Source organism: Chaetomium fimeti, assembly GCF_033439085.1.
Source record: "Chaetomium fimeti strain CBS 168.71 chromosome Unknown B0H64scaffold_2, whole genome shotgun sequence".
NCBI lineage: Eukaryota > Fungi > Ascomycota > Sordariomycetes > Sordariales > Chaetomiaceae > Chaetomium > Chaetomium fimeti.
Window position 1 is genome coordinate 3,432,129 of NW_026944330.1, and position 26,550 is coordinate 3,458,678.

The 26,550-nt window shown below is 57.1% G+C and overlaps 9 protein-coding genes across 9 annotated transcripts; 6 read left to right on the plus strand and 3 right to left on the minus strand.

Moving 5' to 3' along the window:
* Positions 1-104: 104 nt before the first annotated feature.
* Positions 105-1,920, plus strand: B0H64DRAFT_316728 (myosin-like coiled-coil protein-domain-containing protein; the record flags this gene model as incomplete). The annotated part of the gene is made up of 3 exons (XM_062800299.1): positions 105-375; positions 595-866; positions 931-1,920. The coding sequence occupies 3 exons, from the start codon at positions 105-107 to the stop codon at positions 1,918-1,920; spliced, it is 1,533 nt and encodes a 510-aa protein (XP_062662747.1).
* A 911-nt stretch (positions 1,921-2,831) lies between these two features.
* B0H64DRAFT_455035 (uncharacterized protein) lies at positions 2,832-4,533 on the plus strand (the record flags this gene model as incomplete). The annotated part of the gene is made up of 2 exons (XM_062807294.1): positions 2,832-3,379; positions 3,779-4,533. The coding sequence occupies exons 1-2, from the start codon at positions 3,010-3,012 to the stop codon at positions 4,531-4,533; spliced, it is 1,125 nt and encodes a 374-aa protein (XP_062662748.1). The 5' UTR covers positions 2,832-3,009.
* An 805-nt stretch (positions 4,534-5,338) lies between these two features.
* B0H64DRAFT_415603 (2-nitropropane dioxygenase-like protein) lies at positions 5,339-6,403 on the plus strand (the record flags this gene model as incomplete). Its single annotated transcript, XM_062805108.1, has 1 exon — positions 5,339-6,403. One exon carries the CDS (start codon positions 5,339-5,341, stop codon positions 6,401-6,403), a length of 1,065 nt encoding a protein of 354 aa, XP_062662749.1.
* A 671-nt stretch (positions 6,404-7,074) lies between these two features.
* B0H64DRAFT_95149 (acyl-CoA N-acyltransferase) lies at positions 7,075-8,024 on the minus strand. The gene is made up of 2 exons (XM_062809013.1): positions 7,764-8,024; positions 7,075-7,710 (listed from the first exon to the last, which is right to left on the minus strand). The coding sequence occupies exons 1-2, from the start codon at positions 7,930-7,932 to the stop codon at positions 7,307-7,309; spliced, it is 573 nt and encodes a 190-aa protein (XP_062662750.1). The 5' UTR covers positions 7,933-8,024; the 3' UTR covers positions 7,075-7,306.
* An 826-nt stretch (positions 8,025-8,850) lies between these two features.
* B0H64DRAFT_95190 (uncharacterized protein) lies at positions 8,851-10,342 on the plus strand. The gene is made up of 2 exons (XM_062809014.1): positions 8,851-9,730; positions 9,792-10,342. Exons 1-2 carry the CDS (start codon positions 9,051-9,053, stop codon positions 10,309-10,311), a joined length of 1,200 nt encoding a protein of 399 aa, XP_062662751.1. The 5' UTR covers positions 8,851-9,050; the 3' UTR covers positions 10,312-10,342.
* A 606-nt stretch (positions 10,343-10,948) lies between these two features.
* B0H64DRAFT_95223 (Metalloenzyme, LuxS/M16 peptidase-like protein) lies at positions 10,949-14,534 on the minus strand. Its single transcript, XM_062809015.1, has 2 exons — positions 11,281-14,534; positions 10,949-11,193 (listed from the first exon to the last, which is right to left on the minus strand). Exons 1-2 carry the CDS (start codon positions 14,275-14,277, stop codon positions 11,014-11,016), a joined length of 3,177 nt encoding a protein of 1,058 aa, XP_062662752.1. The 5' UTR covers positions 14,278-14,534; the 3' UTR covers positions 10,949-11,013.
* Positions 14,535-15,460: 926 nt separating this feature from the next.
* Positions 15,461-16,493, minus strand: B0H64DRAFT_387808 (ribosomal protein L36e). Its single transcript, XM_062803230.1, has 5 exons — positions 16,401-16,493; positions 16,265-16,282; positions 16,032-16,132; positions 15,884-15,965; positions 15,461-15,830 (listed from the first exon to the last, which is right to left on the minus strand). Exons 1-5 carry the CDS (start codon positions 16,443-16,445, stop codon positions 15,750-15,752), a joined length of 327 nt encoding a protein of 108 aa, XP_062662753.1. The 5' UTR covers positions 16,446-16,493; the 3' UTR covers positions 15,461-15,749.
* Positions 16,494-17,002: 509 nt separating this feature from the next.
* B0H64DRAFT_415607 (uncharacterized protein) lies at positions 17,003-19,973 on the plus strand (the record flags this gene model as incomplete). Its single annotated transcript, XM_062805109.1, has 8 exons — positions 17,003-17,164; positions 17,220-17,538; positions 17,588-17,767; positions 17,818-17,975; positions 18,026-19,023; positions 19,070-19,272; positions 19,377-19,663; positions 19,716-19,973. The coding sequence occupies 8 exons, from the start codon at positions 17,003-17,005 to the stop codon at positions 19,971-19,973; spliced, it is 2,565 nt and encodes an 854-aa protein (XP_062662754.1).
* On the plus strand, positions 19,682-21,005 carry B0H64DRAFT_95243 (uncharacterized protein). Its single transcript, XM_062809016.1, has one exon. The coding sequence runs from the start codon at positions 19,991-19,993 to the stop codon at positions 20,735-20,737; it is 747 nt and encodes a 248-aa protein (XP_062662755.1). The 5' UTR covers positions 19,682-19,990; the 3' UTR covers positions 20,738-21,005.
* The last annotated feature ends 5,545 nt before the right edge of the window (positions 21,006-26,550 follow it).

A 26,550-nucleotide genomic window follows, 5' to 3' on the forward strand; every position in this document is an offset into this window, starting at 1 on the left:
GGCATTCCATATTTGGTACCTAGTCTTTTGCTCACCACTTGTTACTCCGTATATTAGGCCTCACACAGGCAGCTACCTCCCCAATGTCCTTGGCCAACCCAACGATGGCTTCACCAACTGTGGTACCCCGACCCGCGACTCCCGTGGCCGCTGGAGCCCCGAATCAACAACCGTCCGACCCCCTCCATGCCACCGGGCACCATGCTGCTGGCCATGACAACCGACCCGCCCCGGCACCGCCTGCCGCTGTCCCCGGAAAGAAGGGGAAGCAGAAGAAGACCCCCGAGCCGAACGAAGCATCCAAGCTCATCGCGCAAAGAATCTCGCAGCTCGAGCACGATGCGGCCGGCGAGAAAGATCAGGAGGCTGATATCGGTGGGTACACGTCCTATTCTTCCGTGGCTACCGGATCCAAGGGGCCGCGGACTGCTCCTTTTTCCTTTATTTCTGGTCTTGGGTGGGGGGAGGGGTGGGAGGGGGAGATGAGGCGGGGAAGTTGTTGCCTGCCGCTATGGTGCTATTATCGAGAATTGACCCCAGAAATGCCGTGGGGAGACGGGCTACTATTAGGACTTGACGACTGACTGGTGGCAGAGCGGGAGGTCAAAAAGGCGAATAGGGAGTTGCACAGCCAAACCTCGAAGATGAGCGAGCTCCAAAAAATCGACCACCTGACGAAACGATGTTCCGACCTCCTCTCGGATATGAAGCGGCACGAGCGCGAGAGTATTAAAAACAAGAAACGCGGGGACCAGTTGCAAAAAGATAAAGACAGCAGTAGGAACGAGCTCAACAAAACCGTGTCTCTTAAGGAGAAGCTGGAGAAGCTCTGCCGTGAGCTTCAGAGGGAGAATAACAAGCTTAAGGTGCGCTCCCCCGCCCGAGGGTTAGCTGTTGGAAGCCGGTGTGCTGATGGAATGGCTCGGGCAGAACGAGAACAAGACGCTCTCCGACACGCAGGTCAGAAGCCAGAACACCTGGGACGAGAGATACTCGGGCATCCTCAGGCGAATGGACGACTATCAGGAAGAGAAGGACAATCCGCGCAAGCAGGTGGTCGACATGGAGATGGAGGAGTTGTACGTCAGGCCCCCATGCTCTCCTGGCTCACAGCTCACGGTCCCTAGGTTCTGTCAGCGCTTCAAGTCTTTTATCGACCAGTATGAGCTCAGGGAGCTCCACTTCCACTCGCAGATGCGCACCAAGGAGCTCGAGGTTCAGTACAACCTGGCGAGGTTCGAGCGGGAGAAGAAGAACTACGATGCGGAACTTGCGCGGTCGAGGCAACTCAACGCGCAGGTGCAGACCTTCTCCAAGACAGAGACGGAACTGAGGCAACAGCTCAACGTCTACGTGGACAAGTTCAAACAGGTCTGTCCCGTGCGCCACCGCCGGCCGAGCGCGCAGACTGACGCGCGGGCACAGGTCGAGGATACGCTCAACAACAGCAACGACCTATTCATGACGTTCCGGAAAGAGATGGAGGACATGTCGAAGAAGACGAAACGACTGGAGCGCGAGAACGAAAACCTCAAGCGGAAGCACGACCAGGTGAACGGTAACATCCTGAAGATGGCGGAAGAACGGAACAAGAACCTGGGCGAGATCGATGAGCTGAAGAAGAAGCTCGAGAAGCTCAACGGCATCATCAAACAAATGCAACAACAGGGCCGGGGCATCCCGCAGGGGCTGACGGGCACGGTCGAACACGGGTATGTGGAGGGGGACCTGGACGGAGACGAGAGCGAGTACGAGGACGACGAGTACGATGAAGGCGAAGACGAAGAGGTTAGTGACGACGGCGATGAGTACGACGACGAGACAGAGGACGAGCTGCATCACCAGCAACAGCCCCAACCGTATGGCCCCGAGCGACCGCCTCCCGCGCCGGTTGCCGCAACTACGAATGGTCATCATTGAGACGTCTTTGGGGGGATAGCTCATCCAGGGGACAACTTATGATACAGCTTGCGGTTCAGCTCGAGTTAGCGAAACGGTGGATATCCTGGCATCGGCGTCCACTCAATATCCCCTTTCGCCTGATCTCACCACTGGGCCATCATCCATGATCGGCCCTTGATCCAGCTCAACCGGCGGGTATCCTAGGTAGAGCTACCGTACCTAGCTACATAGCGTGACGCAGTATATTTTGCAACTCCTGAACTCATCATTCTCAAAGGACGCGTTGGGCCGCCCAGGCGCCGCCCCGTCTTTGATCGATGTGCTGGTGATGCGAGTTACTGTGTAATCTGTACTCGAGCCATTGCGATGATCTCATCGCCAGGTGGCTCCGCAAGGATGCTGCGATCCGCCTTCCAAATCCAGCTGGCAGCCAGTGGTATAGCGGGGCTTCCCCAGAGTCTCACCTCACTGCAGGCTATGCATCAATCCGTCATTAGAACGGCGCAGCCCGACCAGACCTTCTTTTGCCGACATCTCGGTATGTAGGAATGCGGCCCTGAAACAAGTTGCGGCGGCAATCTCTAGACTACAAATGCCCATCAGCAATTGCGCGGCAATCCACGACTCATCTTCATTTTTGTACATTCCTTCCGACATCGAGTTCGAGTGCCCGGACCAAATGCCGACTCCCTGGACATCGCGTCCGCTCACATTAACACAGTCGCGGACCCCAGCTCCGGCGCATTTCATCCCGCTCCATTGAACAGCCGTCACCGGCGTTTTACTTCCAATATTTGAACGGCGTCACCAATTCCAAATTCCCCAACCAGCGAGCGCGCCTCCACAGATACAACCGAGTCGGTTTATCGAATGTCGCCCCTCCAGCGCCCGCAACGCCAAAGCGACCGCTAGGTAGCTCCCTCGCTCCCTGCGCCACCAACCACCAACCACCCCGACAACCACCCCCGACCACACCCCCACCCAAACAAACACACATAAAACGCAAACCAACCCAGACGGAGAGCGAGAGACGGAGAGAGAGAGAGAGAGAGAGAGAGAGAGAGAGAGAGAGAGAGAGAGAGAGAAAGAGAGAGTAGAGAGTAGACAATGGCCTTCATCCAAGACCCGCGGCTGCGCCAGACGTGGAACCAGCTGTCGCACACCACCGAGGCCGTCACGTCGGACGCCGCCGCCGGCATCTGGACCTTCGGCCACCGCTACATCAACCCCTGCCTCGCCTCGCTCGGCGCCGCCGTCGACTCGTGCGCCGCCGTATGTCTGGGTGATCGTGACGAAAGGGCGCGAAGGGCGCGCGAGCGCGATCGTGGGGCGAGGGGGTCGCGTAGGACGACTACGGTGGGGAGGGCGGCGCCGGAGTATAGTTTTGATTTTTATGATGATTGGGAGGAGGATTTTGCGGCCGAGTTTGAGGCGGATGCCGGGGGGAGGGAGGGGGAGAGCCACCACCACCATGGGAGTGGGAGGCGGGGTGGGGGGATCTTGGGTGGGGATTGGGATCGGTTGCTGGCCGGGACGGGGTCGGGGCATAGGGGGTCTGGGGTTGGGGGTGGTGGTGGTGGTGGTGGTGGTGGCGGGGATGTGGTGGATCAGCCGAGAAGGAAGAGGGGGATGAGTTATGGCACGAGGGGTGCGGTGGGGAGGAAGAGCTCCGGTGAGGAGGATCCGAATGTTATTCCGAGGACGGCGCCGTTGGGGTTTTTGGGGAGGTTGCCGTTTAAGATTGTGGGGAGTCTGAGGTACAAACCGTCGGCGGCGAATTTGAGGGAGCATCCTGGTGGTGGTGGTGGTGGAGGGACGGAGCAGGGGTATCATGGGGATGGACTGAGGGACGATGAACATCAGCCGTTGCTGGGAGGGAACGATGAGGAGGGACCAAGGCAGCAACAGCAGCGGCAGCAAGGGAAAAGGCCGAGGAGCGACACCACAACTTCGGGGGATACGTCGAGCTCATATCGGTCAAGGGGTGATCTATTCCCGAGCGATGGGGAAGGGGATGAGGATGCGGTGCCGCTGGGCGACGAGTTTACGGTGGCATTGGAACGGGTTGACGACCGGGGCAGCACCAAGACCCGCAGCAGCAAAGGGAAACGGCCAGCCGATAGGGACAGAGACAGGGGCCTATCAAGGACAGTTTCTCGAACTACGCTGTCGTCGACGCACACACCAGAGGAAAGCAAGTGGGATAGCAACCCGGTATCTCCTGTCCAGGAGGTGGAAAGCCCGGTACAGGCCCCCTCGCTAGAGGACCTCCGGCGGGAAGAGGAGCAAGCCGCCAAGGAAGAATATGAAGAGATCGAGCGGAGGCGGAGAGCTGCCGCACAACTGGCCATGCAGAGAGGTCTGGGCAAGGACGGTTCCGAGCCCTTGAATAATACCGACGAAGCGGAGAGCGACGCACCAAATAACCAGCCTCAGCCTACCCCAATAACAGAGGGCCTCGCACCTAACCTACGTCGAACCACGATTGATGACGACGAGCTTGAAGAGATCGAATTTAAGCCACCACACCCCGCGACCCGAGAGCCTAGCCCCACACCAACGAAGAAAACTAATGGCGAACTACGAGTTGAGAACACCTTTGTGCCGGCGCGGCTGCCTCATTTTGGTTAAGACTTCTTCCGAAGCACATAATGAACGGGTGTTTAAAACGAACCTGGAACGAATGACTATCTTTATGAGATGGCTGATGGTCACGATGGCTTATGAAACCGGCCTCTCCTTGAGTTTAAGGGGTCAAAAGAGGGAGAAATACCACGGTACCTCTGGGGAGGATGTACACAGTAACTGGATTGGCTTGATATCCCGGCGTTGGTGTTCTGCGCAGTGCACAGGACATGGTAGAATGGTTATGATAGACGTTGCATGATTATCATGCGCCTGGCTGGCTGTATTATCTGGAGAAACTTGGATGATTTTATACATATGTAAATGGCTCGACACGGTCCGGCGAATATCACCAGACGCTTGCCATGTTCTACTTGTGGTGTCAGTTCTTGCTCAAATCGGAGACTTCATGGAAGTTGGTGACTGCCCTGAGAGAGTCGATGCCAAGGCCCCATCGGTGACTTGCAGATGCCTCGGCTCCTCCCCGCTCCCCGCATCTTGGCTTCTCGGTTCGACCCCGGGTGCCCGGCTCCGGACTCCACTCAGTGGGCCACAGGGCGTCTTCCCCTTGTCTTCAAGGTTTGTTGAAGTCTTGAGGGTTGCTTGTGATTACAACCTGATTCTTATTTATCTTTGTTGCCAGTGTCCTTTTTTCTCTTTTTTCTCTTCCCGCCATCAAACCACTTTCCTTCAAGCGTTCGGCTTAGTTATCCCAACTCCAATCTCTCACATCAACAACCCCTTTTTACTCTCACCCTCACCTCTCACTTACACCCCCAAAACACCACCCACCACCACCACAACCACCACCATGTCCCCCCCCACCGGCCCCATCACCACCCCCCTCACCACCCTCCTGGGCATCCAACACCCGATCCTCCTCGCCGGCATGGCGCGCACCTCCAACGGGCGCCTCGCCGCCGCGGTGTCCAACGCCGGCGGGCTCGGCGTGATCGGCGGGTTCATGTACACGCCGGACCAGCTGCGCGAGATCGTCGCCGAGCTGAAAGCCCACCTGCGCCATCCCGACCTCCCCTTCGGCATCGACCTGGCGCTGCCGCAGGTCGGTGGGAACGCGCGCAAGACGAATCACGATTACACGGGCGGGAAGTTGGAGGAGTTGATTGATATTACGGTGGGCAGTGGGGCGCGGCTGTTTGTGAGTGCGGTCGGTGTGCCGCCGGTGGAGGTGATTGAGAGGTTGCATGGGGCGGGGATTCTGGTCATGAATATGGTCGGGCATCCGAAGCATGCGGTCAAGGCGCTCGAGTTGGGGGTCGATATGGTGTGCGCGCAGGGCGGGGAGGGGGGCGGGCATACCGGGGATGTGGCGAATAGTGTGTTGATTCCGGCGGTGGTGGATGTTGCAAGGCAGTATAGGCCGAAGATGCTCGGGGGGAAGCAGACGGCGCTGGTGGTGGCGGCTGGGGGGATTTCGAATGGGCGGGGGTTGGCGAGTTCGCTGATGCAGGGCGCGGCCGGGGTGTGGGTGGGCACGAGGTTCGTGGCGAGTGTGGAGGCTGGGTGCAGCGAGGAGCATAAGAAGGAGGTGGTGAGCTGTGAGTTTGAGGGTACCGAGCGCACGCTGGTGCTCAGTGGGCGGCCGCTGAGGATGAAGACCAATGACTACATCCGGAAGTGGCACACGCAGCCGGACAAGATCCAGGAGCTGTGCAACAAGGGGGTGGTGCCTGTTGAGCATGACCTCGAGGAAGGGAACGACATCGACGTGCCCCACCTCATGGGACAAGTGGCCGGGGCCATCCAGAAGATCCAGCCGGCGGGGGAGATTGTGGACGAGATGGTGGCTGAGGCCGTCGACATGCTCAAGCTGGCCAACGTGTACTTGAGCGGGGGCAAGGGGAGCAAGTTGTAAGCTAGATGGGTGTACATGTATTGTTGATTTATCGTTCTAGGTGGTGTAATAGGGATACTAGCAAGAAGATCATTTTCGTTTTAACAAGACGATGTTGTTGTTTATAAGCTATAGCGACAACCGGAAACGGTTTGTCACGGCTCAAAGCACACTCGCAGGTTCAAGAGCAGCCCGTCATCCCAAGACCGCCATGGTTATATGTACACCGGGCTAGTTGGCGGTTAAGCCCGGCATGGATGCACACATGTAGACGCCGGCCTCGTCTTCAGCCCTACGAAAATGTTGGGATTCTCGGCGGTCAGGGACGTCCCTGCGAACTCTGGGGCAAGTTACGGGAAAGGGGTAGGTCGGTGTGTCATAGCATCGAGGGTGATGCTGGCGTGCACGCGCTTTCACCCATGCGTAACTTGACGCTGGGTGATCTCATCCCGCGAGGTTGATACACGAAACCCCTCTCGGTATGAGTAGATTTCGCCACCTCCTAGGCCGGGAGTTGAACGCCGTAGAAAAGGACAGGCATAATCCGCACATGCCGACGACTTTGGGCATGCACCATTAGATTTTGGATCGGAGGTGATGGACCTTGAACGGTATTGATATTTGAGGCTGGCTCTCAAGCGATGGGTGAGGTCAACACACCTTCTGTTGTCTGAGAGAGGGATTCGCATGCTGTTTCATCTCACTGCAATCCCGGCCTCCTAAAATCGAAGTTGGCGCAAGATCGGGCGGTCTGATTAGCGCTTAAGGGGCATTCATCTGCCGAGTGTCCTCGTCCGCCAACTTTGCAGAATGCCGTGGGTATCTCATATACCAAAACCAGAGTTGCATCATGGCGTGCCCCAGCAGAGCCTTCGCTTTTGGGCATACTTCAATGGCAGCTCGAGGGACGAGCCAAGGCAGTTTTCACCACACATCGCTCGGGTCCACCTCGTGCTTCTCGCCATCGTCCCTCACATGCTGCCGCTTCGCGTCCCTCTTCATGGGCTTGCGCATGTCGTAGGCATCCTCGCTCGACAGGGTCGGGTCAGTTGAGTGTTCGCCATAGTAGTCCTTAACCACCCGAAAGACGCTGTAGCCCATGTTCTTGTAGAAAGTGATGGCCTTGTGGTTGCTGACGCGCACAAACAGGTCGACGAACCAGGCATCGTTGGCATCGGCGGCCACCTCGAGCTGCTCCGTCAACAGCTTCCCAATGCCGAGACGACGAGCCTCTGGGGCGACGGTGACGGCCGTGATGTGGGCGTGCCAGGGTAGGTAGTGCTCCGAGAATTGGTATATCTCAGGTGACGATTCGAGCTTTCCCATGACTGCACTGGTCAGAGGTCTGATGAATAAAACAATAAAAAGGGTCTGTCCCTACTGTATCCGATGATGTTGCCGTGCTGGTCCTCGGCGACCTGGAACAGTGACGGCCATTTCGCGTAATACTGCAAATAGAAACCGAGCTCATACGTTTCGGTGAATGGATCGAGATTGCATTTTGAGAGCTTGTTTAGGTCGTCGGGCCTAAACCTACGGAAGTTGGCCATGGCACGAGCAGCAGAGGCTGTGTTGTGGGAGTTGTCGGCCTGGTTCGATGGCAGCTTGCTTGAATATTTTGTTAACGAGGGTTCACGAGTGCTTGAGGCACGAGGAGGGGCAGCGATCAAGGCCAATGTGGGGGTTTTGCAGCAGTTCTGGCTCGCCCCGTAACTACCTAATTGGCCAGCTTCCTGATTAACCCTGCATCTGCTTGCCCTGCCCCGCCATCGACTTGTTCCTGACCTGAAGCTGAATCCGGTCATTCCGGGTCTACCCGTGCGTGCGTGGAAACATCGAAACCGGAAGCAGTTAAAGTCTGGAATTCTGAGCTTCTCCGTATCGTTGGTTTCTTCCTAACTTTTAATATTTGGCCGTGAAATTCAAAGGCTTGGTGCAGTTCTCAGACGGACCTTAGCAGATTCATGCGAACCGTGGTCGTCGTCCCGTTAAGAGGTGGGTACCCTGGTCATCTTGGTCCTGTAATCCCATCCCCTGGTCACACCCCCCCACCCCGTCAGGCCGCTGTGCCGGCCCAGAAACGGGACTTGGACGCGGAATGCTGCATGGCTTTCGACGAAAATAAAAACTGCAGCCCGACGACCACTCATCGGGGGGATCTGAGACAAACACTCCTTGCTATTTTCAAGTCCCACTGCTTTGTCAACGCGACAACGACGACACGACGTTCATTGCCCTGCGTTAGCCCGAGTTGCCTCCCTTGTTAACCCAGTCATTGAAACAATCCGGGGTCAACCTCCGACATCAGCCTGTAATTTTCTTTTCTTTAGCATCGAAGACGGCCTGGCCTGTTTAGTGTATTCGCCCGCCCAGCTATAGACCGCCGGGTCTAATATACCTTCAGTTCGCCAGCGAGTGTTTCTTCGCGGCCGACCGACGATTCGTCATCCCTGCGCATAACCACGGCAACGACCGACTAAGACGTTTGGCTCAACCCCGAATCTGCTGATCACCGCTTCCATCGACTACATATCAGCTACCGCTACGGTTCGGACCATCGGTCGACGGAGCGACGGGCAGGCAGCACCTTGACCGCCACGGCAGCGACCGTCCAATTTGAAAGCCCAACGCCGAACACTTTAGTCACCGGTCTAAACAGACCGCTAAAATGTCCTCACCGCGAACGCCGCAGCACTCGCGCCACCCTTCTATCGACCACTCCGTCTCATACGCCCCGTACTCGCCAGGGGAGCGCCGCCAATCCAAAGCTTCTTCATTCAATGATTCATCCATGGACCTGGGAATATCTGGTGGTGGCGGGGTTGGCGACGCAGGAGGCGGAGGGCTGGGTAACCTAGCTGACGAGCTGGCCGGCGCTTTCTCCGACGACGAAGAGGACTATGATGGGTATGAAGATGACGACTATGATGAGGGAGCGGCGGATGGACAGGGTGCTGAGGGGGGGACGCCGGGGATAAGTCTCGAGGATGTTACCATAGACGACGATAAGAAGGAGGAGGGGATCAGGGACAGTGGCGTGGAGGTCGGGAGTCCGTCTGGCTCCGGGAAGGGGCACAACTCCAAAGGGAGTCTGGGGCTCCCAACGCCGAACGGGCGGGGGCATCGAAGGAAGGGCAGCGAGTACGACGGCAGCGAGTACGGGAGCGAGTCGGACCTCGAGTCACCCGGGATGCCATCCAAACTAGTAGAGCAGATGGACGAGGTCGAATCGCTTGCCCGCCGCGGTACGGAAAAGAACGGCTCGGCCACAGACGGGACCTTCAAGCGCGTAACTGACGGTCTCCGTGACCTCGGCTCACAAGGCAACGTCGAAGGTGGCGCCACTCGGTAAGCCCCCTTCCTCCATACCCCCTTTTCTGCCCTCCGCTAACCAACCCCCTCTCTCCAGGTTAATAACCGCCCACTCCGCCCTCACAACCCACCTCACCCACCAAACCCGCCAACTCCACAACCTCACCTTCCCCCTCCTCTCCCCGCTCGCGGCACCCCCCACCGAAGAAACGCTCGAAAGCCTCCTCCCCATGCTACTCAGCCTCACAGAGCTGATGCCGCGCCCCGCAACCCCCGCCCTGCAATCCCTCTCCTCCCTGCACACCCTCACGGGCGACCTAGTGCAAACCCTCAACTACCTGTCCGACACACTCCACATGTCGCGCCAGACAACGACAACAGCAACGCGGCGGCTGCGCGCCGCGCGCGAGACGGTCGCCGAGCTGCGCCGCGACGAGGAGCTGCGCGAGGAGGGCGAGCGCTGGCTCGACCGCGGCGGCTGGGGCGAGCGCCTGCAGCGCCGCGAGTGCGCGCGCGCCTGTGGTGATGTCGTTGCCGGCTTTGATAAGGTCTGCGACGATTGGCGCGATCGTCTGCTCAGTCGCCTCCAGGCCGATGAGGCCACCGCCCAGGCTTGATCTGACCCGTTGTCGTTTGTCCTGGCTTGGCTTGGCTTGGCTTGCCTGTCGAGCCCGCCTGTCTACCTACCTGCCTGCCTGCTTCGTATGGGGTGCGGTGAGCGAAGGGGGTGCGCTGGGGGGACGGGGTGGGACGGGGTGGATGGGATGATGGACGCGGTGAATGAGTAGGTGGGATGAGATGGGGTATTCGGACGGAGGCGTCTTCTTCTTTGTGCTTTTGGCGGATGCATATACGACGGTGCGAGCGGCGGTGGATACTGAGTGAATGGCCTGATACACACATACATATATACCATAACGGCGTTCTGGGACGGACGAGAGAGCGAGGGACACAGCGACGGCACAGACCTGGGATTAAAAGAGGGGGACATCGCGTGCCTGCGGATGATGGTTGGTTGGTATAGAGCGGCAGGATTAGAATTGTTATCTGTTACTGGCGGGCTGGGGTAGCTGCCCTAGACAACTCGGGTAGATGAGTAATGAGATTGCAGACAAAAACGGTTGGCATTTGCTCCCAGGCATCGATATTTGTGACTCAAGGGGGTTATTCCGGGACCTTACTTACATACCTGAGATATCTCTCGAACCTACCGAGTAGAGAGTCACGTTAACCACATCAAACAGGCCCAGCACGCAGTTTGTCAAGAAAATCTATGCAATATCTATGACAAGCCTAAGCCGGTCTAAGATCTACCCACATCAATCCTCATCTTCATCAGACCCGGACACATCCTCCCCATCCTCCATCTCCTCATCCTCATCCTCCTCCTCCTCCTCTTCCTCCTCCTCATCCGCCTTCAGCCCATAGTCGTTATAGAAATGCGACAGCGTCTGCACCTGGGTCTTGTACCCAGCGGTACCGAGCGCCTTGACCATGTTCTGCAGTTATCAAACCAAGTCAGCTTCTTCTCTGCCCTACCCACCCACCTCGCAACTCAAAAGCAGAAGAAGAAGAAAAGAACTCACCTCCTCCATGATCGGCGCGCACGTCACCACCACGTTACTCTTCCCCGGCGCAAACACCGGCATGATGACCTCGCGCATAACAGCACGGATCTCATCCTCGGTCACCTCCCTCACCCTCGCCAAAATCTTGCGGTTCCAACCAGGCTCCAGCCCGCGCACAACACCAACAACATAGTTCTGCTGCGCCGCCGCCGCCATGGTAGCCTGCTCATCGGCCGCACCAAAGACCACACCACTGACGGCGCCCTCGACGAGGTGGCGGTCGAGCGGGACATCGCCCTCGGCGAGCTTGGCGACGGTGGCGCGGCTGGCCTCGATGGCCTTGCTGGCGTCGGGGGAGCGGTAGACGCGGAACTGGATGTAGCCCGCGTCGACCTCGCGCGAGAAGGACACGCCGTAGGCGAGCCCGTTGCCGCGCACCGCGTTCCACAGCGGGCCCTCGACCGCCTCCAGGTAGCCGAGCGCGACCAGGTAGGCCGGCAGGCGCGGGTCCGAGTAGGACGTGAAGCCCGTCGCGGTGCTGACGCTGTAGGAGCTGTCGAGGGTTGTCATGGGGATGACCACGCTGCCGACGGAGCCCGGGGTTTGGCCCTCGGCGCTGAGTAGTGAGTAGAGCTTGGTGAGGGGGAGGATGTCCTTGGTTGGGTCGAGGGCGGGGTTGCTTGTGAGGGCGTCCCAGGCGGCGACGGGGTTGTCGAGTTTGGCGATGTCCGCCGTCACGAGGACGCGCATGTTGTCGAAGGTGAAGAGGCTCTTGCGCAGCTCTTCGAACCATGAGAGCACGGTCTCGGGCTCCTTCTCGATGAGCTTCTTCAGGCGGCGCAGGTACACGGCCTTGACGAGCGTCCGCTTCGCCGCGAGGTAGGACTCGGGGCTGAAGTGGATGGCGATCTCGACCTCGTGAGCCATGATGCGACCATCTCTCTTCGCCTCCGGGATATCCGCGAGCGCCTTGACAATGGCCGCCTTGATCCTGACGGGGTCAAAGATGATGTCGAACATCAGAGTTCGCAGCCAGCTGATGATGGTAGTGTACTTCTCTCGGTCGAGCCGGAACTGGATGGCCACGCCCTCGTAGTCGCCCAGCCGGGAAGACGAGCTGATGTGGTAGCTAATGGTATCCTTTTCCAGTTGCTTGACCACTTCCTCAAACTCGATGCGCTGGCCGTCCCTTGTCACCGGGGAGTTGAAGAAGATATCGGCAAACAGAGGCAGGAGCGGCTTGTACTTGGTAGGAATCTGCGACATGCCTAGGTGGACGGTGAGGTGCACAAAACCGGTCGGGACGTCTTCAAACTGCACGAACAGCGGGAGGCCCTGCGGTACTGCGTCGATGGCTTTCTGCGCGGCGTTGTCCAACACTCCCAGACTCCGAGCATTGCCCGATCTCGCAGTTTCGGACTCAATGAAGTGGATAGATGTGGTGCCAGGGACAGCCCACTGATCCAGCACCTCGGGCGGAATCGGCTTGTCGTTGTTTTTCTTCGCACTCTCAAGCTTCTCGCTCAGTTTCTCGAGGCCCTCCTTACCGAGCTCCTCCCTCCTCTTGGCTAGTCGCGCCTCCTCGTTGGCCTTGAGGGTGTTTGCAAGCTCCATGGACGGCTTGCCCAAGATGGAGATGTGGTGGGCATCTGAAATCCACTTCTTCAGGAAATCTCTCCATTGAGCTTCGGTCCAGCCGTCGAGGATGTCATATTCGTCCAGTGACGATAGTTCCTTCAACGTGGCGCCGTCGCGCTTGCCAAAGAGGTAGTCGGTGATGATATTGGTGGCGTAGAACCCCTCCGAACCTTCCGCTTGGAGCTTCACTTGGCGTTTCTCGCGCTGCAGGCACTCTTTGATGTAGCCCATGTCGAGAGGCTTCGATGCGACTTCCTTGAGAAGGTTGATGAGGCGCTGTTCCACGAAGGCCAACTTCTCGGTAGCAACGCCAGTCGGCTGGAACCAGATGACCGAGTTTGGCCTGCTGTCCCACCAGTATGATACTGAGCTCGCGAGGTGCTCCTTCTCAACCATGACGTTCTCGATGACGGACACGGACGATCCGCAAAGATATGTCATGATGATGTTCACGGCTGTCCCCTGGATCTGGTCGATACAGCTCGGACCGAAGAAAGCCACCACTATCTCACCCGTCGACTCGTCTTCCTCGGGAAACTCGACCGTCTCGACGATGGTCTTCTCCAGTGGCGGCGGCTGGGCGGAATCAACAAAAGGACGTTTGAACTGGGGATCCGGAGGTGGGATGTCATCCTTGATGCTTTCCTCAAAGTCGTCCAGTATCCTCAAGAGGTCGTCGTGATCAGCCTCGCCGATGATAACAATGGCGAGGTTCTGAGGCTGGTACATGGCTTTGTGGAATTCTCGAATACGTTGTGGGGTCAGAACTCGAAGCGCTTCCATCATGCCACCGGTCTCGTATCTAAACCCGATGTTCTCCGGGTATAGTAGTCGGCGAGCCCGCAGATCCATGAGCTCGTTGCTGCTGTATTGAAGGGCCTGCATCTCAGAGTAGACGACACCGGCATCGTTGCCCTCCCCGTCGATGTGGTGGACCTCGGTGACGCAGGCATCGTCGGTGATGTGGGGGACGACAACGTGTTCGAGATAGACGGGGAGGATCTGAGCGAAGCCCTCCCATCCGGCGGTTTCGAGAGTGTAGGCGGTGTGGTCGACGGCAGTCCAGGCGTTAGTGTTGGAATAAGCGCGGCCGGCCAGCTTGTCTAGCAGTCCCTTATATCGGTAGGACTTGGAACCCATGAAGACGAGGTGTTCCAGGGTGTGAGGAGCACCCGAATCGTCGAAGATCTCGGTGGCTAAGGTGAAGTAGCCGTTGATTTTGGGCCCCTTGCGGTCGGCCACAATGACCCGCATGCCGCTTCTCTCCGACTCATACTGGGTGATGGTCGTCGGGGCATAGTCGGTGCTGAAGCTCTGGACCTTGCGGAACCGAGGTTTCTGTTGAGTAGTCATGTTCCGGCCTGTCACTATCTGCATGAGACCTTGAAGGTAACTGGGGGGTATGTTAGCAGTTGAACGTCGGGGTTGTATTTAAGTCTGCCAGAAAGATGTGCATCCGCTCGTGGCTGACATTTCATCACCAGGATTCAAGTGACAACAGCAAACATTCGCTGTGTAGCATACCCAAAGTCCAACGATTGTTTCGGGGTGTTCTGTGCTGCGGCCACGGTGCTGATAGCACACGCGAGCACAAGGAGCAGTAGCCGTGATATTAGGCTCCAGGAAGGCATCTTGCCGCGGTATGAGAGATAACAGGCGATATGGTCATTGGGGCACGCGAGGTGGGAGATGGAGAACCACAGGTAGGAGGAGGAGGAGAACGAGGAGAGAGGGGTGGCTTGGGGTTTGCCAGATGTCTCATGGCATGAAACGTCGACGACGATGATTCTGTCGGGGAACTATCGCCATAGCCTTGTCCCACCAAATGTGATACGCTATGGTGACATGATGATGTGGACAGGGAGACGCTGATAGACGTACCGGGTTGGCAAATGCAGGCTGCCAGCAAAGGGTCGCCTTGCTGCCTGGCGGTAGAGTTGAAGACCAATAGCGGTGTGGCTGCGTCCTTGCAGCTGATCGGTCTAGACAGCAAAAATATGGAAAATTGTCGGGGGCCAAGGTTGAAATTATCGGGCTCAGGTCGATGAGTTGTTGTGTGCGGGGAGTTGTGTGAATTTAGCGGTTTCTCTTTTTGTTCCGTTTTGGAGACTGGAAGGAAGGACGAAACACAGTAATAATCGATTTAGGTTCTAGGTGCAATTCCCATTTCTTAACGAGGTTGTGGAAAGCATTACCGAGCACGGCAGTTGAAACTCTTACGACAGCCAACAGAGCTGCTCACCCTTCCACAACCAGTTGCGGCCCTTGTTGTTGGTGCCCGGCACAATCGTGAATCCCTGAATGGCGGGGCAAGTGGTCGTCAGGGTGTGTGTGCCCCGCAGAGTAAGCCCACAATGAGGGTCCACAGAAGCCACGGCGTCGGCAGGTCGGCGGTCACGGACCCGACCCGGATGGCATCTGAGTGGAAAACCGGGTCCGATTGGCCCTGATCCGGGGCAGGATACACTGGGGTGACAAACCGGGCAGGGCTTGTGGTGCACCCGGAAACAATGTGTCACTATTGATCGCCGCTTATAACTGCTGGTGGCCACCGAGTGGATGACAGTGCTGAAGCAGGTACCTTAGGTTCACATCTGGAGACAGAAATATGCAAGCCATCGGAACAAGTTTCATGAATTCACCACATGTGATATGGTAAATAGGGTATCAAAGACAATCGCGAGGTCGATTTTGGTCTGGTCTAGATGGCGAGCTCTTTTCTGAGCGCAAAGCCAAAGGGTGCTGGCCGGGAGAGCAAGGCCCTCAACACCGGTGTCCCTCCCCCGGAATCCGTCATCAATCCCTCGGCGTCCGGTTTATAGTGGCATCCCAAAAAGCGACGCGGCGCTTTAGTGGCCGGTACGGCGAGACTCGGCGATGACACGGTTCATGTCCTCAACCTTCGCCTTGGCGCGGCCGAAGGTGCCCAGCTGGTCAAGTGTTAGCGGTGATCCGGCAGAGAAATCCTATCGAGCACGCCTACCTTCTTCTTGGCGAGCTTACGGGCACGCTTGTCCTTGCTGTTGCGGAGAAGTTCGATGATGCGGCGCTCATAGGGAGCGAGGCTGTTCAAATCATTAGTCACAATCCAATCCACCCACAGAACGTCCGTGGAAGGGAACAAAACGTACCCAGCAACCTCCTTGACGAGCTCACGGACGAAAGAAGTCCGCTTGCTAAGGTGGCCCTTGGTGCGGCTCACGCGCGGCTTGCTGACGCGGGCGGTGGTCTTCTGTAATCGGGGGAAGAGCGAACATGAATCAGCCAAGAGTCCATCATCCGCGCATATGCTTCGATATATCCCCGAGAGGATGAAGCAGGTGCAGAGATCCTCCACGAGGTGAGACAAGAAGGCTTATCTTACGTGGCCCTTGTTGAGACCCTGTGAAGTCGCGAGTTAGCATTTTGCGGTTTGAAAATTTGCGAAACCACGAGCGGCAATTGCAGCCGCCCAAGATCGCGCGGCTCCGAATTGTGATGGGAAATGGTTCAAGACTTACGGTTGCCAGCCCGGTGCGGGGAGTCTCCTTCTTGGAAGCGGCCATTGTGACTGGTGATGGCGTCGTGGTTGTCGTCGTGACGTTGAGCGGAAGAGGAGAGAGGAATAGAATTCGAGGTTTAATTTTGTGGGTGCAGGGCAAAAGTTCGAAAAGAGTGGGTCAATGCCACCAGCTGGCAGCAACTGGGACTCGTGCGTGGCCGGCCCGAGGTTAGTGGGGCTTCCCCAACTTCCCAAAAGCAGGAGCAGGGGTTCGTGCAATGTCGGCCAAGGTTCGAAGCTTTGACGTTGACTTCCAATTGGAGACAGCTTTGAACCTTGAACCAGCAACTTGACCTGCGGATTACTCGAACCTCCCTCACCAAAACCAACTTGACGTTCTTACGAAACGACCAACCGCACGGCAAGAATATCAATGTATCTGCTACTGGCGTTAAACCAACTGCGCAACCCCTAGTGAACTTGTCGAGAACGCCAAAGCTACGACGGGACAGGGTGTAAAGCGCGGGAGGGGCCTAACTGGCTTAAAGTGGCCTCAACTCGACGAGCTATCCTAAGCTTCACTAGGCCTATATCCCGAACAAATCACCCACCGCACTCGCCATGACAACCTCCGATCCGCCAGCCGCGCACATGGCGCAAGCTCTCGTCGATTTCTCCGTTTACGGCTCGTTCCCCGAGGAGGATGTCTCGTCACTGCCCATCGACGCCGAATCCCTACCGACGGCCATCAAGGCACTCGCAGACGCCAAGGCAAAGCTTCAGGTACGAGCCTTCACATGTTGGGAGCCGGGCGCATGCTAAGCGCCCTCTGCGGTAGGCCGAAATACATGCGATCAATGAGGAGACCGCCGACGACGTGAGGACCTGGCAGGCGAATGCGCAATCCGTCCAGGACGATATTCTTCGATCCAAAGCTCTTGCGGCCGAGATAGTCAAGGCCTCCGAAACCCCTGCCGTGTCGGGGCGTGCGGTAGACGAGATCGAAGCGAAGGCCGACTTCCTGATTCGCGAGCTGAACTACAATGCGCAAGTACACGAAACACTCAAGGGCATCAAAACGGTGAATCGCACCCTCGATGAGGTCGAGCAAGCGCGAGATGAACGGCGCATTCTAGATGCTCTACACCTACTCGAAAGTGAGTAATGCGCCCGTAAGCTTCGCTGGACGCTGCTGATGTTCCCCAGAGTCCTGGAAGCAACTAGATACCGTGGGAGTGAACAGGTCCTGCCGTGCCGTCAAGCTCCTCGACATCCGGGCGTTCGAGCTAAAGTCGGATGTGCACGACGTGTTTGATCATGTGTGGAACGCACTTATCAATATCGATGTGGAGAGCCGGAGAGTCTCAATAAGTAGCAGTCGAGAAGGTGAGTCTTGCTGATGCCGATTTTCTCGTAAACGGCTCTGACCTGTGTAGATGAGCCAATGAGCCTTGAAGACGCAGTAATAGGTCTGAGGGCATACAAGGAGGTCGACCAACGAATGAGTCGGCTCTGGCAGGACATCAACGAAGCGATCCTGCTTCCGAGGATGGATATAAGCAAAGAAACATTGCCCAGCATCCACATTCAAGATGTGAGTGAACCATTGTACTTTCTGACCCGCGCTTACTCACGTTAATATAGGGTGCACTTGAACTACGAGGCTCGTCAGACAAAACCTTTCAGTCTCTCTTTGCAGACCTCGAGCAGGCTTTCTCTTTCCTAGTCCAGCAGCTTCCCCCTGACCTTATCGATACTATTTCATCCACCCTACTACCGGAAACAATACATAAGATCACGAGTGTCTGGCTCGATTCAGCCGTACCATCATCGCTCCAGGATATGGATAAGTTCCAGGAGGTTATTGAAGCTGCCAAAGCCTTCTGCGCAAGGTTAAAAGCGCTCGGCTTCTCAAACCTCGGTGGTCTACAAGAATGGGCGGACAACGCACCCAAGGTCTGGCTTGCAAAATGCAGAGAAGCTGCGCTGGATTCCGTGCGCATCATGCTTTCCCGGGGCCTCGGCGCGCCGAAGCGGGTGGAAAAGGTAGAGAAGCAAATGGTTTCGAAGTCAGAGGGTCAACAACTCGTTGCGAACGGTGCCGCCGCTTCTGCCGACGACCACGGTTGGGACGCCTGGGATGATGGCGGGCAGGCAAACCCAGAAGAGGCAGAAAATGGCACAGTGGGTGGGCCACCGGATGGCGGTGATGACGGCGCTGACGCGTGGGGTTGGGGGGAGGAGGAAGCTGCAGCAGAGGAACCGAGCGTGGAAGCTACGGCGGCGGTACCCAACGAAAGCAAACCAGACGAGGAAGAGGACCCGTCAGAAGCTTGGGGATGGGGTGACGAGGGCAACGCTGATGAAGCCCAAGCTTCAGAAAACCCTACGGCGCCGCGATCAGAACCACAGACCAGAGAGTTGGTCCTGAAAGAGACCTACAGCATCTCTTCTCTGCCGCAGCCAGTTCTAGACTTGATATTCGCGATAGTCGAGGACGGTGCCGCCTTGACGCACGACAGCTACGCGAGCAGCCCAGTCGCGGCTCAAGCAGCAGGATTGTTCAGTCTCCCCACGCTCGTCCTGGCCATATTTCGAGCCGTTTCACCTCACTACTACTCCCCGGGAATCGGCGGCAACATGTAAGTTGGACCCTAACCAAAAGAGAACTCACCCTAATGGTCCTAGGTATCTCTACAACGACGCCGCCTACGTGGCAGAGCAACTCTCCGAGTTTGCCACAACCTGGAAGACGCGCGACGACATCAGCACAAGAGCCCAAAACATGCTGCGGCTAGACAACGACATCAAATCCCTCCAATCCTTCGCCAACCGCGCCTACACCAACGAACTAGCCATCCAAAAAACAGTCCTGCGCGACCTACTAGGCGGTACGCGCCCCCCCTCCCCTCTTCCCCATCCCAAACCTCCCCATCCCATCCATCCCCCCCCCCCCCCCCCCCCCCAACACCTAGATACTAACCCCCCCAAAAAGGCGAACAAAACCTCCTCCACCAACCCGACACCGCATCATCCATCACCTCGGCCACGGCGCGCGTGCGCTCCCTCGCCGCCGCCTGGGAGGCCGTCCTCGCGCGCTCCGTCTGGCAGCAGGCCGTCGGCGGGCTCGTCGACGCCGTGGCGGCCAAGATGATCGCCGACGTCACCGACCTGCCCTCCATCGGCCAGGACGAGGCCTACAACATCGCCGGGCTGATCGCGTCGGTCGAGGGGGAGCTGGATGAGCTGTTCTTGCCGAGTCGGTTGGCGGCGCAGGAGGGGGTGGTGACGAAGGGGGAGGGGGGGGGTGGGGGTGAAGAGGGAGGAGGGGGAGGTGGAGGTGGAGAGGGAGGAGGGGGAGGTGCCTGTTACGGCGCAGTTTGCGGGGAACTGGCTGCGGTTGAAGTATCTGAGTGAGGTGCTGCAGAGTAATCTGAAGGATGTGCGGTTTCTGTGGGTGGAGGGGGAGTTGAGTCTGTATTTTACGGCGGAGGAGGTGGTGGATTTGGTCAAGGTGAGCTTTGAGGATAATGCGAGGACGAGGGAGGTGATTCGGGAGATTAGGGGGAATGTGCAGCCGTTGGGGGTGTGAATGGGTGGGCGAGTTGGATGGTGATGGGATTGTTAGTTTGGACGGTCATGGTCATGGGATGTTACATTCAGCATTGCGCGGATATAATCGCGGTTGGATTGAGCCCGTTTTGGTTTGGAGTTTTCGGCGTCGCCCGCGCACTCGTGTCGTGCCGAATGCGGTTTGTTTACTTTACCCCTGAATCCAGAGCCTCGGCTAGCTATTCCCGAACCGCAGATGTTTGTTTCCACCACAGCGCTGCTTCGGGTGTCTTGCACCACGACGACATGCGAGCTCCTGCAGAGAACACCCGCAATATCCAGCGTCCTTTTTTTCACTTCCGCGGTTACCGCGACCGGACAACGCAGCGATCCCCGAATAGAGAGAAAACCGCATCCTCAATACTACGTTGCAACTGTATGTCTCTTGGTCGCCCTGTCCGTGGCCTGCAGAGAGCACAGTTCGGAATGCGCGGAGCGGGGGGAATAGCAATACGGCCTGCCAGCTCATGCTCTCGTCGGACCTTGGCTGGGCTGGGCGGCGTCTCATTCCTTGGCCTCGTACTTTTTGTCTGCAGGTTTGCCTTCTTGTTGCCTCCCCAAGGCGTTCCATGTCTTTTACCTCTGTGGTTGGTAGTTGGGCAACGGTGCAGCTTTGATTGCGGCTTTGATTGCAGGCTCCCTTCACCGGCTTCACTTGCCCGCAATTGTGGCGGCGCCAAGTCATGCACGCCCAGTGCCTCATCCCTCGTGTCGGGAGCAGGAGAGGGGGGGAGGGCGCAGTGATAAGTCGGGTTGCGGTACCGAGCTGTATACTGCATGCAGTCGAGTACCCGGCTTGAGGTGGGCTAAGGGAAAGCAGAGCCGAGGCTGGGACGCCGATGCTGTCAGGTACTTTCGGTGATCGGGCCGGGCTGATGGAGAGAGGCAAGGGGCTGTCTCAGTTTCTTGGGCCTGGATTGGGCCAGGTTTGGTGATGGGATTCTGCACGGCATGGTGAGGCGTAGCGTGGCATAACGGACTAGTGGCCTCGGAGGGCTGGGGGATTTGGGGAGACCGGTGAGGCGTGGTGGCGTCTGGTCTGGGCTTTTGGTAAAACTACATGTACGGTAGGGCGTGCAGCAAGGGGGCCGGTTGTTTGCTTCATTGTCTGCTTCCGCTCTCCCGCTTCGGCTGCCTGTACAGTATCCGTCCACATAACCGAGACTTCGGGTCAAGTAACTCGAGTAGTGCTTAGACGGGCTGCTGCTTTCTCGCAGCAATCAGCTTTTTATCAAAACGCGAAATGTGGTATCTGAGCTGGGGCTAGTTAACGTCCGCCCATGGGAACCAGGAACGAGAATGGAAGAGTCAACGGACCCCTTGACGTTTGGTCCTCATTGGATCAACGGACACAACTTCGAGACGCAGAGCTCGTCGATCACCAAGCCACGCTCAACAGATCGGACAAACCATCAGAGGCCAAGGCTTGTACGACACAACGTCGGCTCCTGCGTTTAGAAACAAGGCGAAGGAATACCAAGTAGTTAGAGGACCGGGACACGGAATACCTGACATGTGAGCCAGGGGTTGGGCCTAGCAGGCAAGGGGAACCGGGGTCTCGTGGTACAAAACGGCTGGATTCGGAAGGACATTGATAGACATTGTCAACCCGATGGATCGAACATCGAGAAGTCGTTTTCGCTGTGACAGTGATGGAATGTAACGAGTGGGTCTAGTCAGAGACATGCTCCTGTGCCATGTCTCGGTGCTCGTCTGTCCAGGGACGGCTCAGCCTGATTGATGTCGTGTGAGACGGCGCAGAAAAAAGAAGGAGCCTGTGTCTCAGTTACGCGTACAGCATTGGCTGGAGGAAAATACAGGCGCAGTTGCCATGGCCGCCTCCTGTGTCGGTTCCCGCAACCCCTGTCCTTGTACGCCTTGCCATGAGCCATTGTGTTCCCTCGACAGGCCTGGGAGTGGCGCCAGACAAGTCCAGCATATTGATGTCTCAGACCACTTTGACTTTCTCAACTTCACCATTGTATGTACACTGCATGTGCATGTACCGGAAGAACCTTGCCTCCAAGCGGATTCCGCTCGCTCACCGGTCTCTGACCGACCGAGTTGACACCACGAAAAGCCAGACCTCGATCGATCCCTACCTGATAACTAGTTATTAAGGAGTCTTTTATTTGTTGCGTGATCGCCAGTGAGACGCCCACTTTATGGGCGTCGAGTGTCTCAATGCAGTGTAAGCAAGCAGTGTAATTGACCCGTCAAAGACACCGATCTCGAATGCGGAAGCTGTGTCGAGTCACTGATGCTGTCCTTCCTCCTAAATCCCGCACGCCGTGGCCTCGAGAAAGGGGTGTCACACGATGCTCGGTTAGGGCTAGTAAATCCCATCTCGACGAAGGACGTCTCGAGTAGTCCTTCTCTATCATGCTTTTGGGCCGACGATGGTGAGGTCGAGAAACAAGACTGTCATGCCAGCTCGCCTCCACCCGTACGTGTATACATGCTTGGTCATGATCGTCCAGGACGGGAAGATCAACCCAGCTGATCAGCCCGAAAGAAGCAAATCAAGGCAACACGAGATGCAGCACCAGCGCGTCGATGAGGCAGGAAGCCCAGACGAGGCAACCAAATCTCACGAAACACCCTGACGAGTGCATGGCATCTGCACCTTCACGGGCAGTGATAGGCCTTCCCCTCCGAGGCAACCGACTGTGTCGGGTTGTCCCTTGTTGCCTCTCGCTTATCTGATGCTTTCAAAAAACGCAGTCATGCCACGAGCACCAGCTGATCCTATCCATCCCACCTCCCGACCGCCGTGTCGTGTACGACTGAGCGACAGAGCCAAGACGGATAACTGCGGGCAGGCCACATCGAGGCGGCAGGCGGCGTCACATAGAAGCAGGAGCTGGCAATGCCGTGGTACATGACGCCTTCACGTCTCTCATCAAACTGTCGTCCAAGCCCTCCGTTGAACTCGGAGAGACGGTGCCATCGGACTTGGCCAGCTTGGCCAGCTTGGCCAGCTTGGCCAACGACTCTGTTATCGACGCAGAACGGCGGTGAGTAGTAGATCGGAGTAGACGACGACGAAGAGACATGACGGTACGGAACTCGGGGCAGGCCATCGGGATCGAGCGATCATGAAATGCACACATGCCACTCTACCCTGGCGACCACACCGCCAAGGTCGCACTGTCTGCAGCGCCTGCATATCATCACATTTCTCTCCATCTGATATTCGCATGCCGGTATATAATACCACACGCCCGTTTGGGTACTTATTCCCGGACCGGCAAGCAAGCTCGTCAGATGACGCGTCCAGTGACCTGTTGCGTGACATGCAGGTTAAGCAAAGGAATCGATATCAGCTCTAAGCTAACATCATCACGGGAATCATGGTGTTATGCCACCCCCCCCTCAACAACCTCTCAAGCCGACCTTCAATACCCCTGACCAACCCCTCTTGTGACACCAGCCAACCAGCCACCCAGTGCCGTGTCCCACCCTGAGTGGTTCCCGGTACCGAATGGAATAGAGGAGAGGCTGTCCCATGGTCCGGGGTCAAAAGGCCACGAGAGGTGCGTGAGAAAAAGCGTGGGAGTACACAGAAAGGTACGAAAAGGGGAGAGGGGGCGGGCGTCTCGGAAGCAGCCGAGCGTGGCAGCCAGGGGAGCAGGGGGTCAGTAACGATGCCTGCAAATATTCGAGGTTTTCTGTTTGATGTTAAACTTCGCGAGTGGCATGTAGTTACCATGTAGTCGTACAAACTGAACGCGTTTGTCCGACAAGGCAGCCGAATAAGCCGGCGGTGGCAAACCACGCCCCATCATCCACCATCCAACATGGCGCGGCTCAGATAGGCAGACACAAAAGTTTCTATTTTCCCTCATTTCCCACTTTCTCCCGTACGCAGCCCATCTGCTCATGTGCGCGTGTGTGTTATCGCGTGCGCGGTGGTCGTGGGAGGCAGGGTCGTATCACATTGTCAGCTCTCTCTCAACACACAACAACGCGCTAGGTGGTGGGTTGAAGGTTCGAAGCTGACAATGCGGCAGCAGCAGCAGTCGGCCGGAAGGGGATGCCCCATCCATCCACTCAGCCCAATCTTGGTTGCCCAGCAGGGTGAGGTACCCGTTACCACCCTCTACTGACCCGCGTACATACGAACCAGCCAGCCAACCAACCAGCCAACCAGTCAACTCACCAACCACTCAGCCAGCCCGGCTGGCTCTGCATCCATGGCCGATAGAGGAAAGCCGCGCCAGAAGCAGACGCAGAAGCAGAAGCAGAGCAAAAGGTAAGGTGACATTGGGAAAGCATAAACCTCGCTCTGCACTCGGCGATGGCTGAATGGCCGGCGGACGGCGCGGTAACCTAACCAACTGGCAGACCGACTGACAGACCGACTGACTGACTGATGAGACTGCAGGCTGACACCCCCCCAAAGTGTACATACATACATACCAGCCGACCTTTCCTAACCGGCGGCGCAGTCAGGCTTCAGCCGTGGAGGCGAGTAAAGAAGCAAAGTAGGCGCCGTCTGGAAACGGATGGATGAGCTGTGCCAGATTACCTTGTACATGAGTTCCAGACTTCAGATTGAGAGGAACCGAGGCGGAAAAAGGGGGGGCGGTGGTATGGAAATATGGTCGGGAGGGACGGGTGATGGGCAGAGCACCTCATCGACGCGGCCTCATGTGATCTCGTCCCGCCTGTTGGTTGTATGTATGTACATACTTACTTGCCTAGTTTCTTCCTTGATTCCTTTTGCCCTTCCTTCTCTCGTCATCACGGAGGCTTCCTCCCGTCCGTTGCCGGTGGGATTGGAATTGCATGTTTCGACAACATCCCGGTGGGAAAAGGAGGATTTGCTGATTTTCTTTTTGGATGGGGCTGCAAAAAAGTCCGAGGTGAAGGTTTCCAATGGAACCTCGCCAGCCAGCCACGCAGATGCAGCTGGTAATCTGTGCGTTGCGTGCTTGGGTTACACAAGGAAAAGGTCTGGGTGGCGGTTATTGGGCGTTGGCCTTCGGTGAAGGGGTAAAGAGCTCAGCTGAAATGGAGTTGCGGTGAGCGGGACTGGTTCACGAACGAGGCAATGCATTGATGAATTGATAGGGTGTCTCTGTCGTGATCGCCATCGCTGCCCAGGGAAAATGAGGACGACATGTGGTTGTTTCACTTGGGAGTACAAGGTTGGGATGGGAACGCCACCAACAATGCTGACAACAACACCAAGGAGCTTAGCTACCAGCCACTTTGCACTCACGAGGAACAGACCCCAAAAGGGTCATACCGCAGCAGGGGTCGACCGCCATCTTGTCACGAAAAGTCCAGTACATAGGTATCAATGGCACCAAAAGATCCATCCCCAAAAGAAAAAAATGAGGCTTGCCAAGATGCATGTCCCGCCAAGAGGGATGGCCGTGTGTATGTAGGTGGTGAGCATGCATACCGAGCTACCTAGGTACTATCGGTCTGCAGATAGGTAGCGTCACTCCTTGGTACATAGACAGCAACTAGGTCTGGTCCATAAAAGGTCGACGCAGTCAGCCGGCAAGCCACGTCCACATGGGCGTTCGGAGGGTCAGAGAGTGAGGCAGACGACCCCAACGAGCCGCGAATGCTTGGAGTCGTTGCCGTTTTAGGGCTGGCGCAGGAGGGGGAAGGGGTACATGTACGTTGGAGGTGACGAGCGCCTCGGTTGTCCGAGAGGGTTCGTTCGTCCGGTCGGGCCGGGCTAGGGCTGGAAGATTGCGAGCTGTCACTCGCTGACCCGAGCACACCCACGACATATGCACGGCCTTGCATGGGAGGTGGGGAAGACCGCGTCCTTGGGGTTGATTTCTTCGGCCCGCTTGCTGGCTGGCTTCTAAGCGAGGCCGGCGAGGGTTTAATTTGAGAGCTTGGACTTTTGTGGTGAGTTGTTGAGGAGGGGCGACGCGTTGGGGGATTGGTTTGCTTTACGCCCAGAGGGACAGGCTAGATGGAGTGTTGTGTGTTCAGATGACGGATATCGTGTATGTGACTCGACCTCCGAAACGGGAAACTGTCGTTTGAGGCCCTGAATCATCACGAACTACCCGATAGCCCTTATGGAGGTAGGTCGTACGGGACATGTCCACTTGGTGTTGGCAGGTCTCGTAAGTACCGTAGGTAGAGACTGGGCTAGTGTAGACAGTCCCGTCTCGCTGTTCCCAGTGTTCCCATTCTTCCCCGTGTTCCCTCGATCGGGTCTCCCGGTCTTGGAGGGACCGAGAAGAGAGGATCGGGTTACGCACCCAGAGCCAAATTAAGCTCATGCATCCCACCAAGCACCTCGGCGCGTTTGGTCACACCAGACTTCCCGTCGTCACGTCGTCGAAAAGGTGAGGAGAAGGGCGGCCCAAGGTGTGGGGTAGGTGAGGTTCGTGTAACCCGAGACTGCGGCGGGGTCACAGGTTGGAGTTGCAAAGAGACATGACTGCAGCCCGAGTTGGAGTTCTGTGCTTATTTCCGCTTGCGTCGTCAAATCAGCAGAACAAGCACATGACCTCTGTGCATAACGTTACTGTGTAAACTGAAAAGACAAAAGGCCGCATCGGCTTTGGCCGATTCGG

Bases quoted from the DNA above. Each gene is read 5' to 3' on its own strand.
- B0H64DRAFT_95243 (XM_062809016.1), top strand. From the start codon at position 19,991: ATGGTGATGGGATTGTTAGTTTGGACGGTCATGGTCATGGGATGTTAC.
- B0H64DRAFT_95223 (XM_062809015.1), bottom strand. From the start codon at position 14,277: ATGCAGATAGTGACAGGCCGGAACATGACTACTCAACAGAAACCTCGG. The intron at 11,194-11,280 runs GTGAGTTCTTTT...TGATAACTGCAG, and splicing joins GCGCGCCGATCATGGAGGAG to AACATGGTCAAGGCGCTCGG.
- B0H64DRAFT_95190 (XM_062809014.1), top strand. From the start codon at position 9,051: ATGTCCTCACCGCGAACGCCGCAGCACTCGCGCCACCCTTCTATCGAC. The intron at 9,731-9,791 runs GTAAGCCCCCTT...CCCTCTCTCCAG, and splicing joins GTCGAAGGTGGCGCCACTCG to GTTAATAACCGCCCACTCCG.
- B0H64DRAFT_95149 (XM_062809013.1), bottom strand. From the start codon at position 7,932: ATGGCCAACTTCCGTAGGTTTAGGCCCGACGACCTAAACAAGCTCTCA. The intron at 7,711-7,763 runs GTAGGGACAGAC...TGACCAGTGCAG, and splicing joins CGGCAACATCATCGGATACA to TCATGGGAAAGCTCGAATCG.
- B0H64DRAFT_387808 (XM_062803230.1), bottom strand. From the start codon at position 16,445: ATGGCCGCTTCCAAGAAGGAGACTCCCCGCACCGGGCTGGCAACC. The intron at 15,966-16,031 runs GTACGTTTTGTT...TGATTTGAACAG, and splicing joins CTCGTCAAGGAGGTTGCTGG to CCTCGCTCCCTATGAGCGCC. The intron at 15,831-15,883 runs GTAGGCGTGCTC...ACACTTGACCAG, and splicing joins GTAAGCTCGCCAAGAAGAAG to CTGGGCACCTTCGGCCGCGC.